The sequence below is a fragment of the Plecotus auritus genome, assembly GCF_963455305.1.
Source record: "Plecotus auritus genome assembly, chromosome: 5".
Classification (NCBI taxonomy): domain Eukaryota; kingdom Metazoa; phylum Chordata; class Mammalia; order Chiroptera; family Vespertilionidae; genus Plecotus; species Plecotus auritus.
The window spans coordinates 92,616,181-92,640,236 of NC_137776.1; the positions used below are offsets into that span (position 1 = coordinate 92,616,181).

Here is a 24,056-nt window from a genome sequence, read left to right on the forward strand (position 1 = left end):
AAGACGGATGGGGTTTCAGTTCACTTATAGGGGAGGATGTCCGCTGGGGACACGGGGTGGGGGTCACTGCCGGAGCAGGACATGTCACGCTGGGAGCCCATGAGATGCAAGCACAGGTACAGCGTGGCCACTGGACACAGGGTCTGGAGGTGTGGGGGCAGAGGCCTGGCTGGGTCTCCAGCATCTTGATGGACCTCACAGCCACGGGTGGGACAAGGCCCCTACAACTGTGAGTGGAGAAGAGGCATGGGGAGGCTGAGAGCTGAGCCTGTCACGTGGGGCCTGGAGAGGAGGAAGGACCAGGGAAAGAGGCAGCGACTCGGGAAGACACGGGAACAGGCTGCGTCAGGGCTGCACTGAGGCACCCCACGGCACTGGGGGGCCGGCACAGCTTCTCACTGCCCACTGCCCTGTGCCCCGGGCCTCTGTGCACGAGGCTCCACCTCCTCTCTCCAGTACATGAACCTCGCCACTAAAGCTGCCCCTCTCTCCTGCATCGTTGTCACCTCCCGCCCCCCACCCCCGCCAAGCAGGTGACCAGGACAGCATGCTATTCTCCCAAGTTAAAGAAAGGAAAGCCTCCCTCCACGCCTTGTCTCCCTCCAACTCCTGGCCCCTCTCTCTTCTCCCTTTACAGCAAAAGCCCCAGAAGATTCCTGCATCTGCTATTGTTTCAAATGCTCCTTCTGCAGTGAAATGAGCTGACATGATGCCTTCTCGGAATGCAGGTGCTTGCGAGAGGGGAGTGGGGAAGGCATTGAGCAGAGAGAATGGCGATTTGCTGGATGGCGTGTTTAGGTGTGTGATCATGGCACTGAGGTGGGACCCGTCAGTGAGTGTGTGCGCGCGAGTGTGAGTGGGGTGTGTTTCCAGCCACGGTCAGCTGTTTGAGTAAAGGTACACAGGAGGAGAGAGAGATGCATTTACTTATCTAAGCCTGGGCCATGAGGAGAGAAGGAGAAATGGTAGAGTTCAACTACTTACTCTCTCCTCTCTCTCTCTCTCTCTCTCTCTCTCTCTCTCTCTCTCACACACACACACACACACACACACACACACCCACACACACACACACCCTGGGGAGATCGCAGAAAACAAAGAGCTGCACCCCGGTCCTCCTGCAGGTGACAACCTAGGGAGGGGATGCAGACAATAAAAGGAGAGACCCATGAGCTGTGTGGCATGCTAGACAGTGCTCAGACAGAGCGCAGGGACTGTGGTGGGAGCTGTGCGAGCTGTCTGTGTGCTCTTCTCTCCCACCCCATTCAGTTCACAGAACACGCTACCTGCTGATTCAAGGGCTAAAGTCACCGACGTAGAGGCCACCCGGTGCCTGACATGTGAGTTGTCTGTCCCTTCCCACTGCCTCGGTGTTTCTGGGCAGGGCAGCCACTCTGGCCGCAGGGCTGTTGGTTTTTCTGCTAAAGACCTAGTCCAAGTTCCAGAACCTCAGGACTCTCACAGCTGTCATTTCAGGCCTCCTCTAAGCTCGTCTGGTGTTGTTTCTCATGTGTGGGGCAGCTGGAAGGAAGCTCCCAGGAGGCAGTGGTGCTTCGCCCTGCCACAGGGACTCTGGGCCTTTGCAAACTGCTGATCAGCCATTGAGTTCCAGTGACATCACCTCCTCCAAGAAGCCTTCCCTGACTTGTGCAAAGATTCTTCCAATATTCTTTCAGGAGCAGCAAGATTTTTCACAAATAATGTAGGCTTTACAGGCCACATATGGTCTCTGCTGTATATTCTTCTTTGTTTAACTGTTTGTTTGTCTTATACAACCCTTTAGAAATATAAAAAACATTCTTAGCTAGTTGACTGTACCAAAACAGGCCAAAGGCTAGATTTAGTCTGCAGGCTGCAGTTTGCTGAGCAAGTTGTTCAAATCACCATTAAAATGCTTTGCACACTGATTTTTGAGCTACTAGAGGACAGGGACTGAATTTTATGCCTCAACACCTGACACAATGCTAGGGGCGTGAACTAGTGATGCGGGATAAAAGCCTCTGACATGTTCCAATTAACTCTTTTACCATTATTCTTTTCTAGACACCTGTATCTCTCAAGTTAAATAAATCACCGCCACATGACTTTTCAAGTCATCCATTAGATGGTCACGTCTCAGATGTACACCGAGCTCCCAGTGATATCAATGGCTCTCGCTCATCAAACCCCATATACAGCAGGTCTACTTAGAATCCCAAGGACACAGAGGGTAAAGCTGACATCATGTGTGTGTTGCATATGTGCGTGCATGTGTGTGCGTGCGCATGCATACAAGCCTATGCATGTGTGTGCAAGTGTGCTCATACATGTGATTCAAGTGCACACCACTCGACCTCTGTGTAGCCAGGGTTACACTGACATGCCTTCTGTGGTCCCTGCTCTCCAGCGAGATCACGTGGGTTAATCCTGACCACTTCTCTGGAGGAGGGAATTCACTTAAACAATCATATAATTGCATTTTCAGCACCATTAGGCACCTAATTACATGACTAACTGTCCTCGATCAGGCTGCACGTGTAAATAATGATGATTTAATTAGCCATGCTCTGTTATTGCATTTCCAGAAGGCTCATCAGTTGGCAAACAGGAGGCGGAAAATGTTTTCTCCTTCCTTCCCGAGTTTGACAGGCAGGCTCTGCAGAGCCCTGTGTCCTGCTGGGAAGCCAGCATGCTGGTGAGGGCAGCGGAGGAGGGTTCGGAGCCTCCGGGGAGCCCAGGGAGGCACTGAGTGCTCGCATCCTAAAGACACAGCAGCAGGGCGTGCCCAGGGGAGGCCGTGACCCAGAGACAACAGCACCTCCAGTTTAGGAAGGACAGAGAAGAGTCCTGGCAGGGAGGAGAGCAACCGGAGCAGGGAGCCAGAGAGGGGCCACAGGGATGCTGCCGTCTCCCACCTGGGGCAGGGGTACTGAGCATCACTATTCCTACCTGTGCCAAGGACCCCGAGGGGCCCACCCCATGGGCGGCTGTGAGGATGACATGGGAGGATGCATAGAGACAGGGCAGCAGGTCATATGCAACACGTGAGTGCTGACACTGTGAGGTACTACTATGACTTGGTTTTGTGGTTGGAGTCATGTTTGGAAAGAGTGTTAGCAAAGAGAGGGGGCATTTTGATTTAAATATTGGGGGTATATTGCTTGGGGGGGTTACAAGAAGGGCAGATGCACATCAACCAGCTACTCTTTACGGAAATTATCTTAGCACACTCCAGGGCATCCTGCCGTGCGGCTCAGGGAACCTGGGCTGTGACACAGAGACAGTGCAAGTCCTGGCGCCCCCCCATACCATACACCACACACATACACACCACACATCACACAATACACCCCACACATACATACCACACACATACACACCACACACACACCACACACCACACATCACACATAATACACCCCACACACCCCACACATACATACCACACACCACACATATACACACCACACATCACACAATACACCCCATACACATACATACCACACACCACACACATGCATACCATACACATACACACAACATACCATACACATACATGCCACACACCACACACATACACTACACACACCACACAATACACCCCACACATACACCCCACACATCACACAATACATCCCACACACCCCGCACATATATACCACACACTACACACATACACACCACACATCCCACACATACATCCCACACACCACACACATACACACCACACACACATATACCACACACATACACACCACACACATACACACCACACACACAACACACACCAAACACATACACTACACACACCACCGTCACCACACACCACACACATACACACCACACACCACATGACATGCCACACACCACACACATACACTACACACAGCAACATCACCACACACCACACACCGCACACATACACGGCACACACCGCCGTTACCACCACCTTTCCTCCCACAGGGCCTCTGGTGGGAGGTGCCTGAGGCCAGTTCCTGGGACTTGGGCGCAGGAAGTGCTTGCTCATTGCTGGGCAGTTGGGCTTCCTGAGCACCCCCCTCTGTGCTGTTAGCCTCCTCTGTTCTCTGGATGTCAGCACAGGAGTGGAGCGTCAGGAAATCACGGATTCACCTCATCTTGCATCAGACAACAGAGCCAGGAAGTGGCCTGACCCTGGCGCTAGGCCCTGTGCTGCCTCTGAGCTTGGGGAGGAAAAGCCATTTCTCTTCACTACTCTGCCCCAAGACCCCTTGACCCCACCCTTCCATGTTTTCCTGGACAGCAGCTTCTCTATGATACCCATGTCCCAACATCACCCAGGCACACTGCTGCTCCATCTCCCCAGCCCCCAAGCCCCAGCCCCCAGTTCAGGTCTAGTGAGGGATACTTCCCCCACATTAATATTTCAAAAGCAAAGACGCCATAAACATATTCATAACTCTTCCTCTGTCAGTTTGAAATCCCTTGATGCAAATCAACTGCCATTTAAATTAAATGTTTCTTTCATGGAACATGACAAATGCCCTGGAGACTAATCAGAAAGAGCCAACAAGCTCAGACTTGTTTCACCTTGGAATTCTGTAGCGTGTGGTTGAAGCTGGACAGCTGGTGGGTGTTAGTGACCAGCAGGATGGTGAACTGGCTCATGCCCGAGGTTTCGGTGAGTCCTATACCCAGGAGGCTTTGCCCACATTCCTCATCATGATCTCAGCACTTCAAGAGCAGTCTGCAATCTAACATACGATTTTAGGGGCAGCAGGGTAAGTACAAACACGGTTTTCTATTCTGTCAGACTGGTGTCTAATTTCTTAAGCAGGTCAAGTAACAGAGTGAAAACAGAGTGAACAAATAGACATTTGCCAGCTGGAGAGTTGGGTCCGTTTGAGTATCAGGATTAAGGTCTGCCAGATAAACCAGATAGTCTAACAGATTTCACATAACTTATTATTTTTAGTATGGATGCTTTTATATTAAAACAAATGCAGGTTTTCTTTTAATTTTACACCTTTCAGAGAACTATTTTGAATTGTGTTTTGGGAACTATAAAAGCTACAGTTTTAGTTAAAGGGAGAAAAAAAAAGAATAACTAAATCCAGTAGCTATATTGAGTTTATTTTCCTCTCTTTTTTTCCCTTGTCTTATTACTTCCTCTACCATCACTACCTCATTCAATATCATTAATAAACTTTACTATTTATCTGCTTGGTGAATAATGGGCAATGAAGAGTCTTAAAGATCAGGTTAGAGAAGCTGGGTCTTCTCCTGTGGGAAGTGAGCAGGTGAGAGATTACAGGGGGGAAAAAAAGATTCTCTAGAAATTCTGAAGTAATTCAGGGATATAGAGAAGGAAGGCTTCTCTCTTCCAAGATTAAAAAAACATTTGAGAGCTGCCAGGAATGAGAGACCAACAGAACTGCGATGGCGAGGGAGGTATGGCGTGAGGTCAGGGCTCCAGGAAGGCACACCTGGTAAGGCTGTGAGTCTTGAGGTTTAGAGAATTCGAGGTTCTGGCAAGAGTATAATTACAAGTTGATGAAAGAGTCGTCAGTGCGATGGGAGTGATAGAAGGGTTATGAATAATGATTTATTATTTTGTATTTAGATATATTCAGTTATTAAATCACTTCCACACTTACATTATCTCAAGTAATTTTCAAATTATTTAAAAATTAATATGTTTCAGATTTTCAAATTTATGTAAAAATCAGTTTTCAACCATCGTGGGAGACCTCTGTGAGAGGGGTGGAAGGGATGAGTGAGCAGGGAGTCACGCAAGCTTCCTGGGAAGGCTTTGTGAGACTAGCAATGCTCCATCCATGCAGAAGTTTTTGCTGCTGAGCACCTGCATGGGACTCAGGGGGGTGGGCCGGCTACAGCAGCAGGAGCCACTTGCTCATGGCTCTCAGCTCCGGCTGTCCATTCGCATCACATGGGACCCTTTAAAAAACACCCATGCCCAGGGCCCATAAGATGCAGGAACCCAGTTCTATCTGAGGTGGAGATAAACAACCACACTTTTTAAAATTTATTTTTTAGTATAAATATGTCCTAAAAATTACATGCCAACTCCACAGACTGTCCAGTCCTTTCGTCAACTCACTAGATAGACTGAGTGTTTCCCAGTAGGGACACACCCAGAGGACAGCACTCCCAGTCATGAGCCAAAGCCACAGGCACAGCCAGTCTGATTCCCACATTGTCATCTCACATGTTCCCATCATCTGCCCCACAGGAGCCCTTGTGGGTCACACCCATGTAGATCACATGGACTCCCTCTATTTCACATTCCCCGGTGCTGGCTCATGCCGTTCCCTTGGCCTGAAATGCCCACTCCTGGTCTGTCTGGTGGATGCACACACATCAACCCACACTGGCCCAGCTCCACCCACAGGGTCTGTTTGTTCTGACCTTCCAGGAGGAGTGACCTCCTGTCACTGTGGACAGACTCCTCAAACATGTCAGAGTGGACTCCTGTCATTGCGGGAAAGGCAGTGGCATCTTCCTCCCTATGTCCCAGCATTTTGCAGTGTGGCCGGCACATAGTAGGTAGTCATCTTACTGAGTGAATGCTCCCTCAGTTCAGTAAAATGCAGCAGAAAAGTCATCCAGACATCTGCAGTCATTGCTAGACCAATGCACTTGAGCACCTACTAGGTGCTAGGTGGTCAAAACCACCTCCGGTGCTTACCTCCCACACTGCAGTGTATTACATGCACTATTCCCGCAACTCTCATGACTCAGCGACACTCTTACTGATTTCAGGGAAGGGATGTGAGAAGCCCTCTACTGCCTTCCCCAGGCACCAGCTCACCTGAGCAGCCCCTGGCTGGCCTCTTGCCCGCCCTCAGTTGGCCCTTTCTCTGGCTTCCGCATTTGCCAGCCTTGGTGCCTGGGAGAGTCACATTTCTCGATATTTCAGTTGCAACCCCAGGCCTGGAGATCAGTCTCCTTCTCAGGGCAGATCGCCTGCAGGATGCTGTTCGGGGGTCTGAGTCAGAGATGCTGCCCTGGCATGCCGCTGGCTTTTCCGGCAAGGTCTGGGGCCCTCCTGCAGGTCCTCTGAAGGCAGGACTCACTCCCGGCACCATCCTGTGGTCACCTCTGGGTGGCAGCACCTTCCAGGAAAGGCTCCAGTCACTGGCCAGGGTGCCCTGCGGCCCTGCCTGCCCTGCCCTGTGGGAAGGTTGCTGTCTTGGAGGCCTGTGGCCTCTGTATGCATCTGTGTGCATAAGAGGCTGGGCCGAGGGCAGCTAGGTGTCACTGGGCTCATGCTGGCTGCTTTTCATGGGTCTGCTCCATGCTGGGGCTTCCCTGCACCTTATCACACTGATGATGCTTCTCAGCAAACCTGCTCCCATGGGACAACACAGTCTATGGTGCCTCGCATTAGCTGAAATCCCAGGCAGCCCTGCCAGCAGGTCCTTCTACCCCTGCTTTATACAGGAGAAGAGTCAGGCTCGGAGACAGCATCGCTTGCCCAGGACAGAGTGAGGATGCAAACCCACACCTGAACCCAAGGCCCGCTGCTGCCCACTGTGGCCCAGCCCTGCCCTGCCACCTAGGGTGAGGCTGAGCTGGTGATGGCGTCCTGGTGGCCAGCGGTGATGTGCCCTCCACCTGTGGTTTCTGGGTGCACTGGGCACAGCTCTGTGAAGCAGGGATGAACAGCGCATTGTACAGATTGGATAACTAAGGTCAGAGAGGCCCATTGTACAGATTGGATAACTAAGCTCAAAGACAGCCTGCTAACCCAATCTGTACTACCCTAAGGGTAGGAAGTTTACAGTGACCCAAGCCTAAAGGAAAAGGAGTTAACTTTTGAAGGTAGGATTTCTGCCTTTAAGTAGGGTGTGCGTGGTGGAGAGTGGGGGGATCAGTTCTTTGCTCTCCTTCCAATCAGAGCTCCCAGGAGGGAGGGAAGCATCCAAGGGGCCAGCAAACCTGGCTGCAAACCTGGTCACACATCAGACAAAACACCCGAAGCCCTTCCATTTCCTAGTCGCAGTGTCCTGCCCATAAAACGCAGTGAGTGCCTCGCAGGGCACCTGAGTGGGTGCAGATCCCACATGGAGTCCTGATACATGGTGGGGTGGGAGGCTCAGCTCCCCCGCCACGCTCCCAGCCCGAAGGCCCCTGTAGAGACCCCTGCCCCATCAATCCTCCTTGCCAAACCGCTGTCCCCAGTGGCTCCCGCAGTCCTATTGCTATGGCCACCAGAAGCCTGTCTTGGTGTCCAAGGCAGTGATGCTCCCTGGTCTCCTGGTCACTATTCTGAAGGTTGGGCTCCAGGTGTGGGCCTTAGAAATCAGCTGTAAGTGGCCAGGCCCAGGACCATCTTATCAGCACCTGACCTGCCAGTGCAGGCCCCGGGTGCCCTGCAGCTGCCTGATAAGAGGTTTAGCTCTGCCTTCGTCACTCCTGAGCCTTATCAGAGGCAGGTCTTGGGGACCATTTCCATCCACAGAACGAAGGGGAGGGAAGAAATATAACGCCCTTGCACTCGGACAGTCAAGCCGGGCGGCCGCCTGTGAGGCAAAGGGCTGTCCTCAGCTAGCGCTCAGGGCAGGCACCCATGCATCCCCCCAGCACGTGGAGACCCCCCACGTGGGCCTGAAGAGCACAGCTGAGCTGAAAGTGAAGGCTGGCTCTCTAAGGGCGCTGACATTCGGGCTGACATTGGGGCGCCTCCGTGTGTGTGTGTGTGTGTGTGTGTGTGTGTGTGTGTGTGTGTCCATACCCACGACTAAGGCATCTCTCAGGCACTCCTCAGGAGTCCTCCACCATCTTTTCCTCCCCCTCCGCTCCCACCACAAGGCTGGCCCAGGGCCCAGCTCATAGCCCCTCGCTAGAGAGTTAGCTGAGATGCTGAGGGGCTCCTCTCTCAGGGTCATGAGCCTCTCAGAGATCATGAACAGGGGCGTAAAGGACCCACAACGCAGGAGGAGGATGGAATCCCAGCAGCTCCAGCAGCTGAATGAGCTCTCTGCCACCTCACTTGTCTGACTTCATCTCCTAGTTTCCTCTTTCCACCCTTCTTCCCTGCCACACGGCCTCCTCCTGACTCAGGGCCTGTGTGCTGGCTATGCTCTCTGCCTCCCATGTCTTCTCTCAGATAGCCCTGTGTTTGCTCCCTGGCTTCCTTCCGGTTTTTCTAAAACATCACCTCCCCAAATGGAGACTTCTGTGGCTGTGCTCTGAAAATGAGACCCCTCGACCCCCGTGGCCTCCTCTGTCTCCCTTCCTTGCTTGATTAGCACCATCTGACAAGTGTGCATTATACCCACATCTCTTGTGTCCACCTGTCCATCCCACCAGAATGTGAGCTCCTCTTTGGGACCTCAACCAGGACTGACACGCAGTTGGTGCTCAATAGATGTGCATGGACTGTGACTTCTGGGCCACAAGCTTGCTGGTGCCAGGGGCAGAGGCAAAGGCCAGGGCACAGATGCAGATACACTCAGGGCCCACCATTTTATAACTGGTCAAATTGGACACACTTCTTCCAGTGAGTCTCCATCTCCAAACCCGAGAAGAGGGGGGAGGGCCCAGTGGTTAGGTGCAGTGCCCTGGCCTGACAGCGCCACGTGGGGTGGGATATCCCCTTGCCTGGACCCTGGGTGAGAGGCCCGCCTCTTTGAAGGCGTGGTGAGAGGGCTGGCTATCTAGCTGAAAGCCAGGGAGAGCCTGTCCCATGAGTGGCTATTCTTCCCACCCTGCCCTGCTGAGGTGAGGGCGCTCTGCTGGTCAGCAGTGGGGCCCCAAGTGCCTGTATTACAGAGGGAGTGACAGGAGGGCAAGAGAGAGACTACAAGGAGGACCCTCCCCTTTGGCCACCTGGGAAGATCAAGTCACAGGAACCAAGGTGCATCACCTGTGTCCGGCCGGACCCAAGTGGGCCTCCCTGCCTGCTGCCAGGTCCCTGACCTCAGCTGTGGATCTTTTCCATGGCTTCTTGTCCATCCATGAAGCCATGGTGTCCCCAAAGAGAGGTGCAATGGCTTAGAAGTGGAACCATGAGAATTCTCCTGTTGGTTCAAGTCAGAAGTTGGAAAACTGTTTTTTGTTGTTAATTCTCACTGGAGGGTATTTTTTCCATTGATTTTTAGGGAGAGTGGAAGGGAGAGGGAGAGACAGAGAGAAACATTGATGTGAGAGAGACACATCGATTGGTTGCCTCCTGCACGTGCTCCAACCTAGGACTGGGGATTAAGCCTGCAATGAGGTACGTGCCCTTGACCGGAATCAAACCTGTGACCTTACAGTCTGTGGGCTATCACTCTAACCACTGAAAAACTGGCTACTGCAGTCAGCAAACGTTTTTCATGAAGGGCACATAGTAAACAGTGTAGGCATTGTAGGACATATGTTCTTTGTGACAACTCTGCCTTTCTTACATGAAAGCAGTCATAGACACATAAACAATGGGTGCAACTGTGTTCAATAAAACTTTATTTATAAAAGGAGGTTGCAGGCTGAATTCGGCCTGTGAGCTTTAGGCCCCCATGTAAGTCTCTGTGTAACTGGGTCTCTCTCTTTCCTCTCAGGCTAATATTTGCTGAGTGCTTGCCCCAGCGAGGCCTGGGCCTTGACCTACACCAGGGGTGGGGAACCTTTTTCCTGCCAAGGTCATTTGGATATTTATAACATCATTCGAAGGCCATACAAATTATCAACTTAAAAATTAGCCTGATATATTTGGCCAGACATTTAATTAACTCACCCCTAATGCCGTGGCAGGGTCAGACCAAATTATTTCAAGAGCCTTATATGGCCCTCGGGCCAGAGGTTCCCCAGCCCTGACCTACACCTTCGCATTTAAGGGCCAGAAGCTCGGAGCCACTGAGTGGCTTATGTGCACCTTGAACACAGGTCTGTCATACCCAAAAGCTGCACTTTCAATCCACGTGACGTTAGAACACAGGACACTGTCCATGTCCGAACCCACCTGCTACGGGTTAGAGTCCAGCTGCACCTGGGCCCACTGCAGCCTGAACCCCCATGAGGCTGTGAGGACCCCAGGGTCGTGGAGGCCAATGTGGGTGAAGTCATTATCCTGAGGCCACCCTGACTGGTTAGTGACAGAGCTGACACAACAGCTGGCAAGGCGGCCTGGGTGAGTCTGCCTCTGACCTAAAGCCTGTGCAAGGTCCAGGCCATCTGTGCTGGTGGGGCCTGTGGCCCCAGCCCCTGGGACTTCTCCAGCCAACCCCATTGATGGGTGTGGCCCTGTCACAGAGGGACTGCCCAGGAAATCCTGAGCTCCAGGCTGTCAAGTCCCAGAAGAGGACAAGTGGCCAATCCAAGTGGCCACAGCCTGGGTCTGGCCCAGGGAGGCTGGAGGGGATCTGGGCAGCGTTTTGCAGCAGTATGGAGCCCGATGGAGGCTGTTGGCTCAGAAAACACACCACAAACTAAGGCCAAGGCGAACACCACCCTCTGCTCATTAATCTGTGGGGTCAACCCCACTGGAAGCTCAAAGAGCCCCTGGGACCCAGAGGCAGGAGGCAGGGCATTGAGAGGTCAGACAGTAACCCTCTGTCCCCCCAGCCCAGGGGCAAGGAGGGCAAGATACGGGTGGGGGGAGGGAGGGAGACAGTGAAGAGGTGGGGCCAGAGATCAAATGAGGAAATGAGTGGCCCAGGAGCGCCCTGAGTGGGGAGCAGCCTCAAGGGCCCTGGACTCTGAAGGAAACCTCAGATCTCATCTGCCTCGGGCTGCAATGTCTTAAAGACACGCTTGGATTTTCTCAGCATTGTTTGTTTTCTCAGTGAGGGACCAACACCTTTTCACGCAAATGAGTTGCTTTAAAATAACATGTTCTAGGTCTTTCAGAAGCTCCACTATTCTTAATAGGCAATGGCCTGGGGGTGATTACCAAAGCCTGGTGTGAACGAAAGGAGTTAAAATGCCCATTGAGCCAATGTTCTCTCACTGCTCCTGTGAAAAGAAAGTGCTCCATGTTGAAACTCCCCATTTCCTGCCCACCTGAAAGGTGGGTGTGCAGGGGCTAAGAGATGGCCAAGGGGTTGACCACTTGGGCTCAAGTCACAGCCCTGCCATTCACAACCGAATCCTGTGTCCTGAGGCAGAGGCGTGGCCTGCAGACACAGCTCACAGGGACAGCGACAGGGACAGGGATGGCTGGTGGCCAGGGACTGCCCAGCTCACATTTCCTGGCACCTGTGACAGGCCAGCCCATCCCCGTCCATAGCGGGCACCCGTGCATGCCCACAATTCATCCTATTTTTACATCCTTGCCACTTGCTCTACTTAGTCATTCCCTGGTGTTAGGACATTCTCCACAGCAGCCCTGATCATTGTCTGCTTCTTCAGCACAGAATCTCAGCTCAACAAGAGAAAACTCCATCTAGCTGAGGAGAAACCCACCATTTAATATTAGCCATCAGTATCAGCTAGCATTAGGTCTCGGTTTATATTTGGGGGTTACATTATCTGAACTTGTTCTTTAAACACGTGAATATCTCTTTAGCTCTTTCAGTGAATAATCACAAGACTCGGGCATTTCGATCTGGAAGCTGAAATCATTCGATAGGAAATTTCCCACCTGGAGGACTGGATGCTTTTGATTCCTGCCATGGTGTGCGCCTTGGTGCCCAAGAGCCCAGCGATGCTTCAAGGGCAGGGGTCCTGTGGTCCGCTGTCTCCTCCTTCACACCCGGGACAGAGGATGGGACACACACTGTAACACTCTGCATGTCCACTGATGGGCCAGGGAGGTATATGGTGGATAGTAAGCATTTGTGGGGAGATGGTTTCATAATAAAATTTTCCATCCAGTTTCCTTTCCAATTTCTCAGTTTCCTTTCTAATTGCCTTCCTGGAGCCTTAGGGTTCCTGAAGTTTGGTAAGAGCTTTTCTCATGGGATTAGCTGGTAAAGATGGACAGCAGGGTGCACATTGAGAGCTGGCTACGGCACACACTTCACCCCAATGAGAGAGCATGCGGTGGCCTCACAGGATGGATATGTGCAGTACGGAGGGTCCTTGAGGTCCAAGCCCCAGAGCAGCATCTTGGGCAGCAGAACAGAGCGAGGGGGCCTCAGGCAGCCATTCCAGAAGGTGCCCGGCAGGAGCTCGCAAACATGGTGCCATGAACCCCCAGTGTCCAGAGGTGACTTAAGGGGAGCCAGGACGGGGGCCCTTGGAGTGCGGTCACCAGGCCGCTCACTCCCACACAACCGCGTCAGAGGGGCTTCTGTCACCTATATTTTCAGATTTTATCCTAGAATTTATTTTGAAGAAATGTCATTTCTGATTAAAATCACTGCAGTGGAAATCTGTAGCTGTGACACCATTTTGGTGGAGTGGGGACCTCAGGAGGGAAGCCATTCTTCTGGATGTCCCTTCATTCCTGAGGGGATGAGCCAGGTGTGGCCACTGGCCCGAAGGACCAAGTGGCTGTGAATGGTGTTTGCACCACTTTGCCTCTGCTGTTCTTGGTTTTGCTCCCACCCCCACGAGGCTGCAGACCCTGTGAAGGCACAGTCTATGACCCGGGTCTCCTCTGCAGCCCTGCTCACAGGAGGCACTCACTGGATTACACTCAAAGGCACCAGCCTGGAAGTGGTGTCGAAGGCGGCCCGCTGCACTGGGTTCCCCAGAAGTGGACGGAGAGCTGCGGGCTCCTGGCTTGTGTCACCTGCTACCCAAGGGGTCACTGGAAATTTGGGACTTATGAAAGGACCCCTGTCGTGTGATGGGCTGGGAGTGAAGAGGGGTGTGTATAGGGTCAAATCTGGAAAGTGCCCCAGAATTTAACTCTTGGAACCCGATCGTGCTGCAAAGTTCTCTGCCAGAGGGAAGGCCGACTGATTAACAGCCTCATTAATAGATCACTGTCTTCGTGAATAGACTTGGGGTGGGTTCAAGGAGTGAATGCAAGGGAGAGGCAATGCTGAGCCCCACCTTAAAATAACCCAAACTACCTCGCTGAACCCCCCAACCTGTGTGTGTGCCCCTGTCTGCCATGCGGCTGTGGGGTCTGGCTCAGGTGAGACCAGACAGAGGGGCTTTGAGAACGCAGCGCTGACAGCCGGGCACACTGCGGACATCCCAGGTTGAGGTGAAGAGACGGGGTGGTGGTGCCTGGGAAGTGATGGTGTAGAGAGAAGCTGAAAAGCATACCTAAGGCCAATGATGCTGTAGGCAGCAGTCCCTCCATTGCTTCCATTACCTGTGGGGGTGGGGCGGGGGGGAGGTCAATAGGCCCCATAGACCTGCCTGCTGTGCTCCAGACCAAACTAGACTCCTAAGAGAGCGCTGCTCTGCCTTGAACCTGGGCTCACAGTCTGTCACTGAGAAATGCAAGGAAGTGGTAAGGGGCGTATGGGTGTGCATTCCCAGGTGCATGCGTGCATGTGTGCACGTGTGTGCCTATGTGCACGTGTGTGCCCATGCCTGTATGTATGTGCCCATGCCTGTATGTGCGCGCACATGTCTGTATGTGTGTGCACATGTGTGTATGTGTGAGTGCCTGTGCGCATGTGTGTATGTATCCATGTCTGTATATGTATGCATATGTGTGAGTGCCTGTGCACATGTGTATGTGCATGTGTCCATGCCTGTATGCGTGTGCACATGCGTGCATGTGTGAGTGCCTGCACATTTGTATATGTGTCCATGTGCATGCATGTGTGTCTGTGCACACGTATGTGTCTGTGCATGTGTGAGTGCCTGTGTGCATGTGTGTATGAGTATGTGTCTGTGCCTGTATGTGTGAATGCCTGTGCACATATGTGTGGGTGTGTGTAGGGCAGAGAGGTATGGGTAACGTAGGGTTAATGTCACAGTTTCTTCTCTTTGGTGATATGCAGTCCCAGCATCCTCAGCATCACTCCATCCTGAACCCCACTAAAAGCCTGATGACTGAGTTTCTGTGGCACAAACAGTGCACACAAGGTTACCAGAGACCTCGTCCAGTCTTGCCCACCTCCTATGCCTGGCTGTGTGATTCTCACATGTCAAGATACTTGTCTGAGCTTCACTTTATTTCCCTGTCAGAGAGGGGGTGGTAGCTTTTGAATGAAGGCAGGAAACCGACTTGAAAGTGCCAGCGAAGTGTAACGCGCCTACAGTCCCAGTCCCCCGCTTGGGAGATCTCGACAACAGACAGAGCTTCCAGCCGGGTGGCTCTGTGGAGGCGGTCCCAGAACTGTGGGGCATTATTCCCTGCTGGTGCCCCTGTGGTGACCCTGAGGGGCAGCTACCCACCGCCTGCCCAGTGGAGAGGAACTGCGTGGGGGCTGGCCTCAGCTGGCAGGACCTGCAGGCACAGCGACCCCCTCTGAGCACTTTGTTCCCCCTCTGAACATTTCAATAGCAGCTGCTAGGCCAACAGGTGGGGGTTGGTGGAGGGCAGAACCAGCACAAGTGGCAGAGGCGGGGGAACAAAGAAAGGTTGTTTCTTCTGAGGCCAGGAGAGTGACCTCAGGGCTGCATGGAGCTGGGCAGAGAGACAGGGTCATGGCCAGTCCCTCCGTCATGGTGCTGCCGTGTCCCGGAGGTGGAGGGACAGCTCAGGGCTGGACAGTGCCAGTGATGCAGCGAGGCCCTGGGAAATGACCTCTTTGAGTGTCAGTTTCAGTATTGCCAACTGGCATTAACAGTATCAGATCCCTGTCCCATGTGCATCCCCATGGGTGTGGAGTAGCCCCACACTACTCACCAGCCTACCCGTGGCGCCTGGGCGAAGACCCACACCACGGCCCTGCACCCCAATCCAGAGTGACCAGTGCTGCTCCAGCAGGCTCTGCACGGCTCCCTGGGCGCCCTCTGCGGAGCCTCTTTCCACTGAGGCCCCATCTCTATCTCTGCCCAGGCCTCCCTCTGAATGGTCTCCATGCCCTCACCTGGGGGTCCCCTGAGTACCCGAAATCATCCTGCTATGGAAAGCATCTTCTTTCATCCTTCCTCTTGTCTCGTATGCATCTTTCTAAAGGAACATGAATTGCTTCCATAGTAATGACACCGGCAAAGAAAACTTGTTTTTATTGATGAGCAGCCCAATTTCCTACCTTAAAAAGCCAAGAGAGTAAGAGAAAGAAAGAGACAGAGATAAAGACAGAGAGAGAAATGGAGGTAGAGATAGGGACAGAGGCAGAGGCAGAGAGAGAGAGAGTCCTGGGTGTCCTCGAGCATTTACTTTGACTCTGTGACTCTTTCTAGGGCAGGAGAGGCAGGAACAAGAGCAGCCGCCACATCTGGCCAGCCCAGGGGTCACATGCACTGGGCAGGCCTGCCAGAGAAGGAGTGTGAGCAGGACTGCCGGGGAAGGAGTGTGAGCAGGACTGCCGGGGAAGGAGTGTGAGCAGGACTGCCGGGGAAGGAGTGTGAGCAGGACTGCCGGGGAAGGAGTGTGAGCAGGACTGCCAGGGAAGGAGTGTGAGCAGGACTGCCGGGGAAGGAGTGTGAGCAGGACTGCCGGGGAAGGAGTGTGAGGGCTAAAGGAGGGGCAGCCTGTGGAGGCAGTGGAGCCTGGGAGCAGGCAGGGTCCGGTGGGAGAGCGACAGTCTGGGGACCAACAGGCATCCAGCTCTTTGGCTTCGATGGGCCGCAAGTGTGACCTTCATCAGCCTGGGTGCTTTGCCTTCATCGGTCCCTTCTCTCCCATTATTAAAAGTTGTTTTTTACAGTGGCATTGGTATAAAAAATGTGACACTTAGTCCCAAAAGTTCACTTTTTCCTTTTTGAGTTTAAAAGAAACACATATTTTTGTGGGACTCTAATAGCACTGTAGGCCCTAGCAAGGCGCCTGGTGTGGACCCTAGCAAGGCGCCCGGTGTGCGGGTGGAGCCGGGCTGAGCCCTCCCCTGAAACCTGCCTCTGTGAGCTGCTCCTGGGTCGCCAGCCTTGGCTCCCAGCAACCACATCACTGCTCCAGTTTCAGTCATCACATGCAGAATGGAGATAAGAATGCCTCCCGCAGGGCTGCTCAGGGTGAAGTGAGATAACTTATTCAAAATGAAGCTTTGAGTCAGCGAGAGTCACCATCAGAGGAGGAGAGTGGGTCAGGATACTTTATAGAATTTGTAGAAAAGGGGGGGAAAGAGATTGTGAAATTAAAGGAAATAAAAAATGGACTACTCCAGGTTTCCAGCCACAATTAAAATTAATTCACTAAAATGGGAACTTAAAGGGTGACAATTCAAATGACAGGCAGTCCCAGGACCTGGCCACAGGCAGCCTGGCTGCCATGGGAGCTCAGCAGGTGCAGCTGAGGAGGGGAGAAGAAGCTCTTCTGGGAGAGGGCCCACTATGAAGGGCTCTGAGAGTCCCCGCTGTGAGCTGTCAATGGCAGCCCCAAGCGGAAGGAAAGCACGACTGTGGGAGAGACAGGAAGGTGGAGCGTCTGCGGGCAGTGAACGGGAAGGCTCCCGTGTGTAGGGACAGGGCACCTGGATGGGAAGGCTCCCCGCATGCAGGGGTAGGGCCCGTGGATGGGAAGGCTCCCGTGTGCAGGGGTAGGGCCCGTGGATGGGAAGGCTCCCGTGTGCAGGGACAGGGCGCCTGGATGGGAAGGCTCCCGTGTGCAGGGACAGGGCGCCTGGATGGGAAGGCTCCCGTGTGCAGGGACAGGGCGCCTGGATGGGAAGGCTCCCGTGTGCAGGGACAGGGCGCCTGGATGGGAAGGCTCCCGTGTGCAGGGATAGGGCCCGTGGATGGGAAGGCTCCCCGTGTGCAGGGACAGGGCGCCTGGATGGGAAGGCTCCCCTTGTGCAGGGACAGGGCGCCTGGATGGGAAGGCTCCCCGCGTGCAGGGATAGGGCCCGTGGATGGGAAGGCTCCCGTGTGCAGGGACAGGGCGCCTGGATGGGAAGGCTCCCGTGTGCAGGGACAGGGCGCCTGGATGGGAAGGCTCCCCGTGTGCAGGGACAGGGCGCCTGGATGGGAAGGCTCCCCTTGTGCAGGGACAGGGTGCCTGTATGGGAAGGCTCCCCATGTGTAGGGATAGGGCCCCTGGAGGGGAAGGTTCCGTGTACAGGGACAGGGCCCCTGGACGGGAAGGCCCTGGGCTGAACCAAGGGAGCTCTCATCACACAGGCCACTGAGTGGCAGGGTCCTTCCCTGATTTCCCTGATCAGGAGGGGATTCAGATGAATCCAGGACCCAATTGGCTCTCTGTGTAGATCAGGCTTTGTCTACGCGGGTTGGAACTTCCTTCCTTCCTTCCTTCCTTCCTTCCTTCCTTCCTTCCTTCCTTCCTTCCTTCCTTCCTTCCTTCCTTCCTTCCTTTGTTCCTTCCTTCCTCTTTAAAGCGTCTTCTCTTCCCTGTGGAGCACGAGACAGTCACGTAAAGGAGACTGAGCTGCTGGGCCTCACGTGCTCTCTGGGCTGCTTGGCACTCACTGCACCCCTTCTTTGACAGAAACATGAGGGGCAGGTGGGTTGGAGGCAGCTCTCACGGCTCAGGGGGGAGCAGCTTCCCACAGCCATTGCAGGGCGCCTCCCCTGGGGGGCCGAGGCCTGGCCCCGGCTCAGGACCTGGGCAGACTGTGCCATCCTGTCGCTGGGTGCTATTCTCTGGGTTCAAATGGGCTGCCAGAGGGAAGGCCTGGGAACAAGGAAACGCGGGCAGTGGGAGGGCTCCAGCACTCATTCTGGGCGCCCTCGAGGCGCAGTGAGTCGCAGTGAGGAAGGTGTACCGGGCACTATGCTGGGGACTTGACCCAGGATGACCCCTTCAGTCCTCAAAGCACACCCTGAGGCAGAAATGGTTATTACCCGTTTACCCAGTGAAGAATAGCTAGAATTTCTGGGGCCCGGTGCAAAATGAAAATGTGGGACCCCTTTCCAAACTTAAGAATTTCAAGACGGTGACAACAGAGCATTAAACCTGGTGAATGTGGGCCCTCTGAGGGCGGCCCTTTGTGACTGAATGCTCAGGTGGGGCCCGCTGGGGCCCGTCTGCATGTTGTAGAATCTGTTCTGGTTTGATTTTCTGTGCAATCTCAATTTATTATTCATGAACTCCCTAGATATGCTGAGTCCTGGACTAGGAACTATCAAGTGTCCGGTTTCTAAAAGGCACCTTGGCATGTGGAACGGACACTCCATTCACTTTCACATCACTCTCTGAGCACCAGCCTGTGCCAGGCCCACTCGGCGGCAGGTGAGTCATGGAGACCCTGGGGAGGGCAGAACCCTGTGAGGCAGGCAGGCCCGGAGTCTGTCGGGGCTGAAAAATGTCCCCAGGGCCCTGGTGGGGGTTTCTATGTTGGGAGGGCAAGGGAGGTGGAGTGCATTAACTAGGCCTAAAGTGACAAGCAGCTGTGAGCCAGGCAAGTGGTGCCTGTGTGTGTGGGTGGGGTAGGGGAGGGACCCAGAGAATCGGGTGGGGCTGAAGCAGGCAGTTGTGAGGATGCAGCTCTGGAGGCAGGTGGCCTAGACATGAGGAGGGCCATGGAGGAGGCTCAGGGAAGCCTGAGCTGGCTGCGCACGGCAGGGTGGAGAGCGGCTGGCCCTTGTGGATCAGGCCTGACCACAGGACAGGGAGCCTGGTGGACAGTGGTGAGCCGAGGCTGGACCACAGGCCTGGATGAAGAGCCATGGATGCCTGGCAGGCTCTGAGTGCCTGTGCCACACAGTCTCCCTGGGTGCAAAGCTAAGCAGTGATGCCCCAGGCACAGCTCCCAGGTCGAGGGCAGCAGGGACAGGGATAGCAGGTCCACGTGTACCCTCATGCCCCCTCAGGTTGGCCGCTGTAGCTCTGGTGTCCCCAGCCTGGCTGAGGCCTCCATTCTTGGGAGCCCTTACCCCTGAGCCTCGAGAGAAACAGGTAAGAAAAGGCTGGTGAGACCAGGCTGTGGGGGTGACCCGGGCAAGGCCCGCCACAGGACTTGGCATGTAGGTGCTGCTGTTGTCGTTGTTACATTATCAAAACCAAAACAGCAGCCATCTGCAGCCAGGCAGAGATTACCAGCACCTGCAGGCAGGGTTTGTGCTGACAACGTTAGCCAACAACAGCCACAGATACCACTGCTCCTGGGCATGGGGCCAAGCTTTATTCTCTGTCCATCACGTGATTCCTGTGAAGAGGCTGTTATTGCTCCCATGTACAGACGAGGAAACTGAGGATCTGAGGCATTTTGGACCTCCCCAAAGCCAGTGAGGGCTGGAGGTGGGGTCAACCCAGGTGACTCCACAGCATGTGTGGAACCCGGGCCCCTGCTCTACCACCAGCTCACCATGGGAGGGAGGACATGTCATTAACTTCTGGGGGCATTTCCCATAGGGGGCAGGAACCTGGCAGGCAATGGGCGAAGGCCATAAAGAGGTACTTTCCCTGAAAAAGAAATACACTGTCCTCTAGGGGCACAAAACCCTGCCCAGCCTCACCTGTCATGGCAACTTTCGTTGGCTACTGATGGTGTTCGGAATCACGTGATCTTTGGGAGGGCAATTTTCCCTATCTATTAACATTTTAAAGCTACACACTCTTTGTCCCAGAAATTAAATTCTGGGGGAATTTATCCTAAAGGATGCAAACACATACATGTACAACTCTGTTTACAAGTAGAATGGAAGAACTGTGTCTGGTTAGAAAAAGTCAATCAAAGACTGTACACAACCCCAATGTGCATCTGAGGAGGAACTGGTGTAACCTTTAACATCTATTCTTAAGAAAAAAACCAAGATGAAGCAGAACACATAAAATAAGTTTCATTTTGTAGAATAAAAAGTAATTGTATACACATGCAGTGGTCCTAGGATTCTGATAAAGCAATAAAGTGACTGCCTGGAGGTGGGCAGAGGTGTCCTCCTTTTCCCCAGCATTCACTCTTCATTCATTGTTCAGATTTGTTTTGCTTTTAGCTTGTGCTTGCTGGCCCATGGTGTTTGCTCAGTTTCTAGAAGGTGTTTTGGCTGGGGCCTCAGAATGGCATTTGCCACCCCAAAGAGGCAAAGAGACTTGATTTGCCAACCTTCCCCGCTGGTCTGGTAAGGGGCCTCTTCCTGCTCATTGTAGATGGGCTAATGTGCTCCCACTGCAAACCCGAAATGCTTGCTCCCCACACACCTGTTTCCCGGGGGCCGCTGCAGCCCCAAATAACTGCCCAGACATGGCACCCTTGGAAAGGCCCACGTGCTGACCGTGCCAATGCCAGGTGACTCCCTACTCCACCGATGCCTGGAGGGGTAGAGCAATGGCTGAGGTGGAATTCCATTTGGCCCTAGATGCGATCCTTTCTGCTCATGTCTAAGGCAGCACATTCTCCACAGGCTGCCAAACCTGGCCATCTCCTTACTGAGCGTTGACCTCTTTCATCCAAGGGCAAGGCAATGGAGTTCTGCACATAACTCATTTGCAATACTGTGGCCTTTGAGCTGCTGGGAGCCCAGCTGGGTAGGGCAGGCATGGCCTGAGGGGCAGGGGGCGGGGGTGCGAGGGGGTAGCGGGTCCTCTCCATTCTAACCTCCAGTTCTGAGGAATAGTGATGTAAACTGAGACATCCTGCCCAAGTTAGCAGCAAGAAATAGGGCCCCAGGGTTCTCCCACAGCAGAGAGCCTGCCAGAAAACAAGTCCTGAGGGAAATCTGGAATGGTGTGCAAGTAGGGGCTGCAACCCCATCCGTTCCAGAAGGGTGGTGTTTGCAGCCATTGGTCAAGGTCTGAAACTTGAATTCCAGAAAACTGCTGGGGGAGGGGCCGGGCTGAGCTCTGGGGCAGGCCAGCCTGGTCTCTGCAGACAGGGCCTGTCCGCAGGTCTGCACTTCCTCAGCACCTGACCAGGATGATTACAGTTGTTCTGCCCCTAAATCCTAGCACCCCCCTCCTCCCCACGAGCTCAGTAGTGTCTTTCTTGACGCACACACACTCTAAGACACATAAACATGCTGACACACATGAGCTAACAGATCCACAGTCTCAACACGAACAAAGATGCCTGACATTTATCTCACACTTCGTATGCTTCGGTCTCTGTGCTGAGCCACTGACACCCACTGAATTCTCACAACCCCATGAGGAATATCTTATATTCCCATTTTGCAGATGATAAAACTGTGGCTAAGAAGGTGCTTACCTCGGGTCTGTCCTTGGCTACTAAGTGGCACACATGATGCCAATACAGGCAGCCAGGCTCCCACTGTGACCCCACTCTGTGCATGCCCGGTCCCAGTTGAGCCAGCCACGCGCACACAGAGGCCCACAGTACACAGACACAGACCTGGCCACACACCCACCTCGGCTGGACCCTAAGCCTTCACAGCCACCTGGGTTTTAGAGACGTAAAACGAGTGGGTGTCACCAATACCCGTATCGTTACCATATTAATGACTGACATGATTACATTATAGACTCAGAATGTTTATTCCCTCACAGTTTCTAATGACTTGGCTAGGGTTGGGGTAAGAGGGATACACATTCATTCTTTTTATAAATACACGGTTAGGTTTTATTGCACAGCCCAGGGGAGGCGTGGGACAGCCCAGAAATGTTTCTGAACAGCCTCCCAGTGAATCGCAGGGTGTATGATTTCCTGTCAGCAACAAAACGCGCGGGTTTCTAAAAGAAACAGGCCGTGGGAAATGACAAACCACTGAAGTCATGATGGAGGCGAGCGCTCCCCTCACCATCTCTCAGTCCCGTCCCAAACCAGACAGGACTTGAGAGCAAGTACAGGGATGGTGGGCTGACCCGGAATTTTCTCCAAATGGGCCTCACGTCCGGCCTGGGCGGCCTAGCAACAGCTTGTGACTTTCTTTCGGGCTGCCTCTTCTCCTAGGAGTGCACTTACTTATTCTTTTAGGGGAAAGTTCTCGCCAGATACTTCCCGACCAGCACGCACAGAAATAAACCGAGCAGACGCGATGTCGGGGCGTGCGGAGGCCTCTCCAGGCCCGGGGCGCACAGTCCGCGCGCCAAGGTCGGGGCTCAAGGCGGGACCCCGCGCGCCGGGGTGTGTGTGTGGGGGGCGGGGTGCACACTGCTGAGCGTCAGGGTGGAGCGGAGGGCGCAGAGCCCGCGCAAGGGTCCGGGAGCTCCGAGTCCCCCTCCAGGGTGGGGTGGGGTGGGGGCGGGGGCAGGGTCCCTCCGGGCGCGGGACAGGGAACTCCTCCGTGCGACCGGGCGCCGCGAGCCTTGGGACTGCGCGGGGTTCGGCCTGAACTCGGCGGACACCTCGTTCACAGAGCCCGGCAGGGAACGGCCGTGCTCCGTGTCCTGGGCCGCGGCTCGGCCCCTGCGCCCCTGTCTGGCCTGGGCTGGAGTTGGTCCGGACCCCGCCCGCGGCGGGTACTCACCCGGGTGGTCAGGCGAAGTGGCGTTGAGGCTGCTCATCGGCGATGGCCGGGGATGGTCCCGTCGCGGCGTGCAGGGGCCGAGGGGTCGGCAGAGCGGTGCGGGGTCGCGGGGCCTGCGCTGACCCTCCGCAGCCAGAGGAAGCGGCCCTGGGTCGACTCCTCTGCGCGGGCCGAGGGGAGGGGCTCCGGCCCAGATAGGCAGACTTCATTTACTTTTTCTGCAGACTTGGCTGGTGGGGTTTCCACCCTTTTTTAAAAAAATGCACTCCCGCCCACTTCTGAACTCTTCCATGCGCCAACTTTCCTGCGCCGGAGTCAGGGTTTTCTAACTGTTCTGTGTCCTCTGCACTAGCAGATGCAGGGCTGTGGTTGAGAATTCCCCTGTGGACGGAAACACTCCCAGATGTGACCAGGGCCTGCCCGGGCTGTGTCGGGACGGTGACCAAGTAGGGACAGACCTGCGCGTGCATTTTGGCTGCTCTGCCCCCGAGGGCGGCCCCTCGCAGCCTAGGCGTTTGGGGCCAGGAGCGTTCTTGCCTGCTGGCCCGTTGGGGGCGCTGTCCCAATTCACCGACTAACGTTTGGGAAGGATTCTCAGAAAAAAGGATGGCTGGGCAAAGGCCATGGGCTTTAATTGGATCACTTTCGTCTGGGCTTCCAGGCAGAGTGGAAGTTTGTGGAAAATCCACTTTACTTAGACAACGAAACACTCCCCTTGGATTTTGGCACACTGGTTGGTTTAATGGAATCTACCCTCCCCCCCCCCCCCCAAAGAATGTTGTGTTAAATGTATTGGTATTCTCCAACGCCCAGAG

At 54.2% G+C, this 24,056-nt stretch overlaps 1 protein-coding gene across 1 annotated transcript in view; it reads right to left on the reverse strand.

Annotated features, from left to right (window-relative positions):
* The window catches only part of GYPC (glycophorin C (Gerbich blood group)), a 41,013-nt gene extending 17,263 nt beyond the window's left edge, over positions 1 to 23,750 (reverse strand). The window contains exon 1 of the mRNA XM_080667930.1: positions 23,242 to 23,750. Coding sequence (XP_080524056.1) covers positions 23,242 to 23,278 — 37 coding nt within the window. The 5' untranslated portion in view covers positions 23,279 to 23,750. The remainder of the gene's footprint in view (positions 1 to 23,241) is intronic.
* Positions 23,751 to 24,056: the final 306 nt, after the last annotated feature.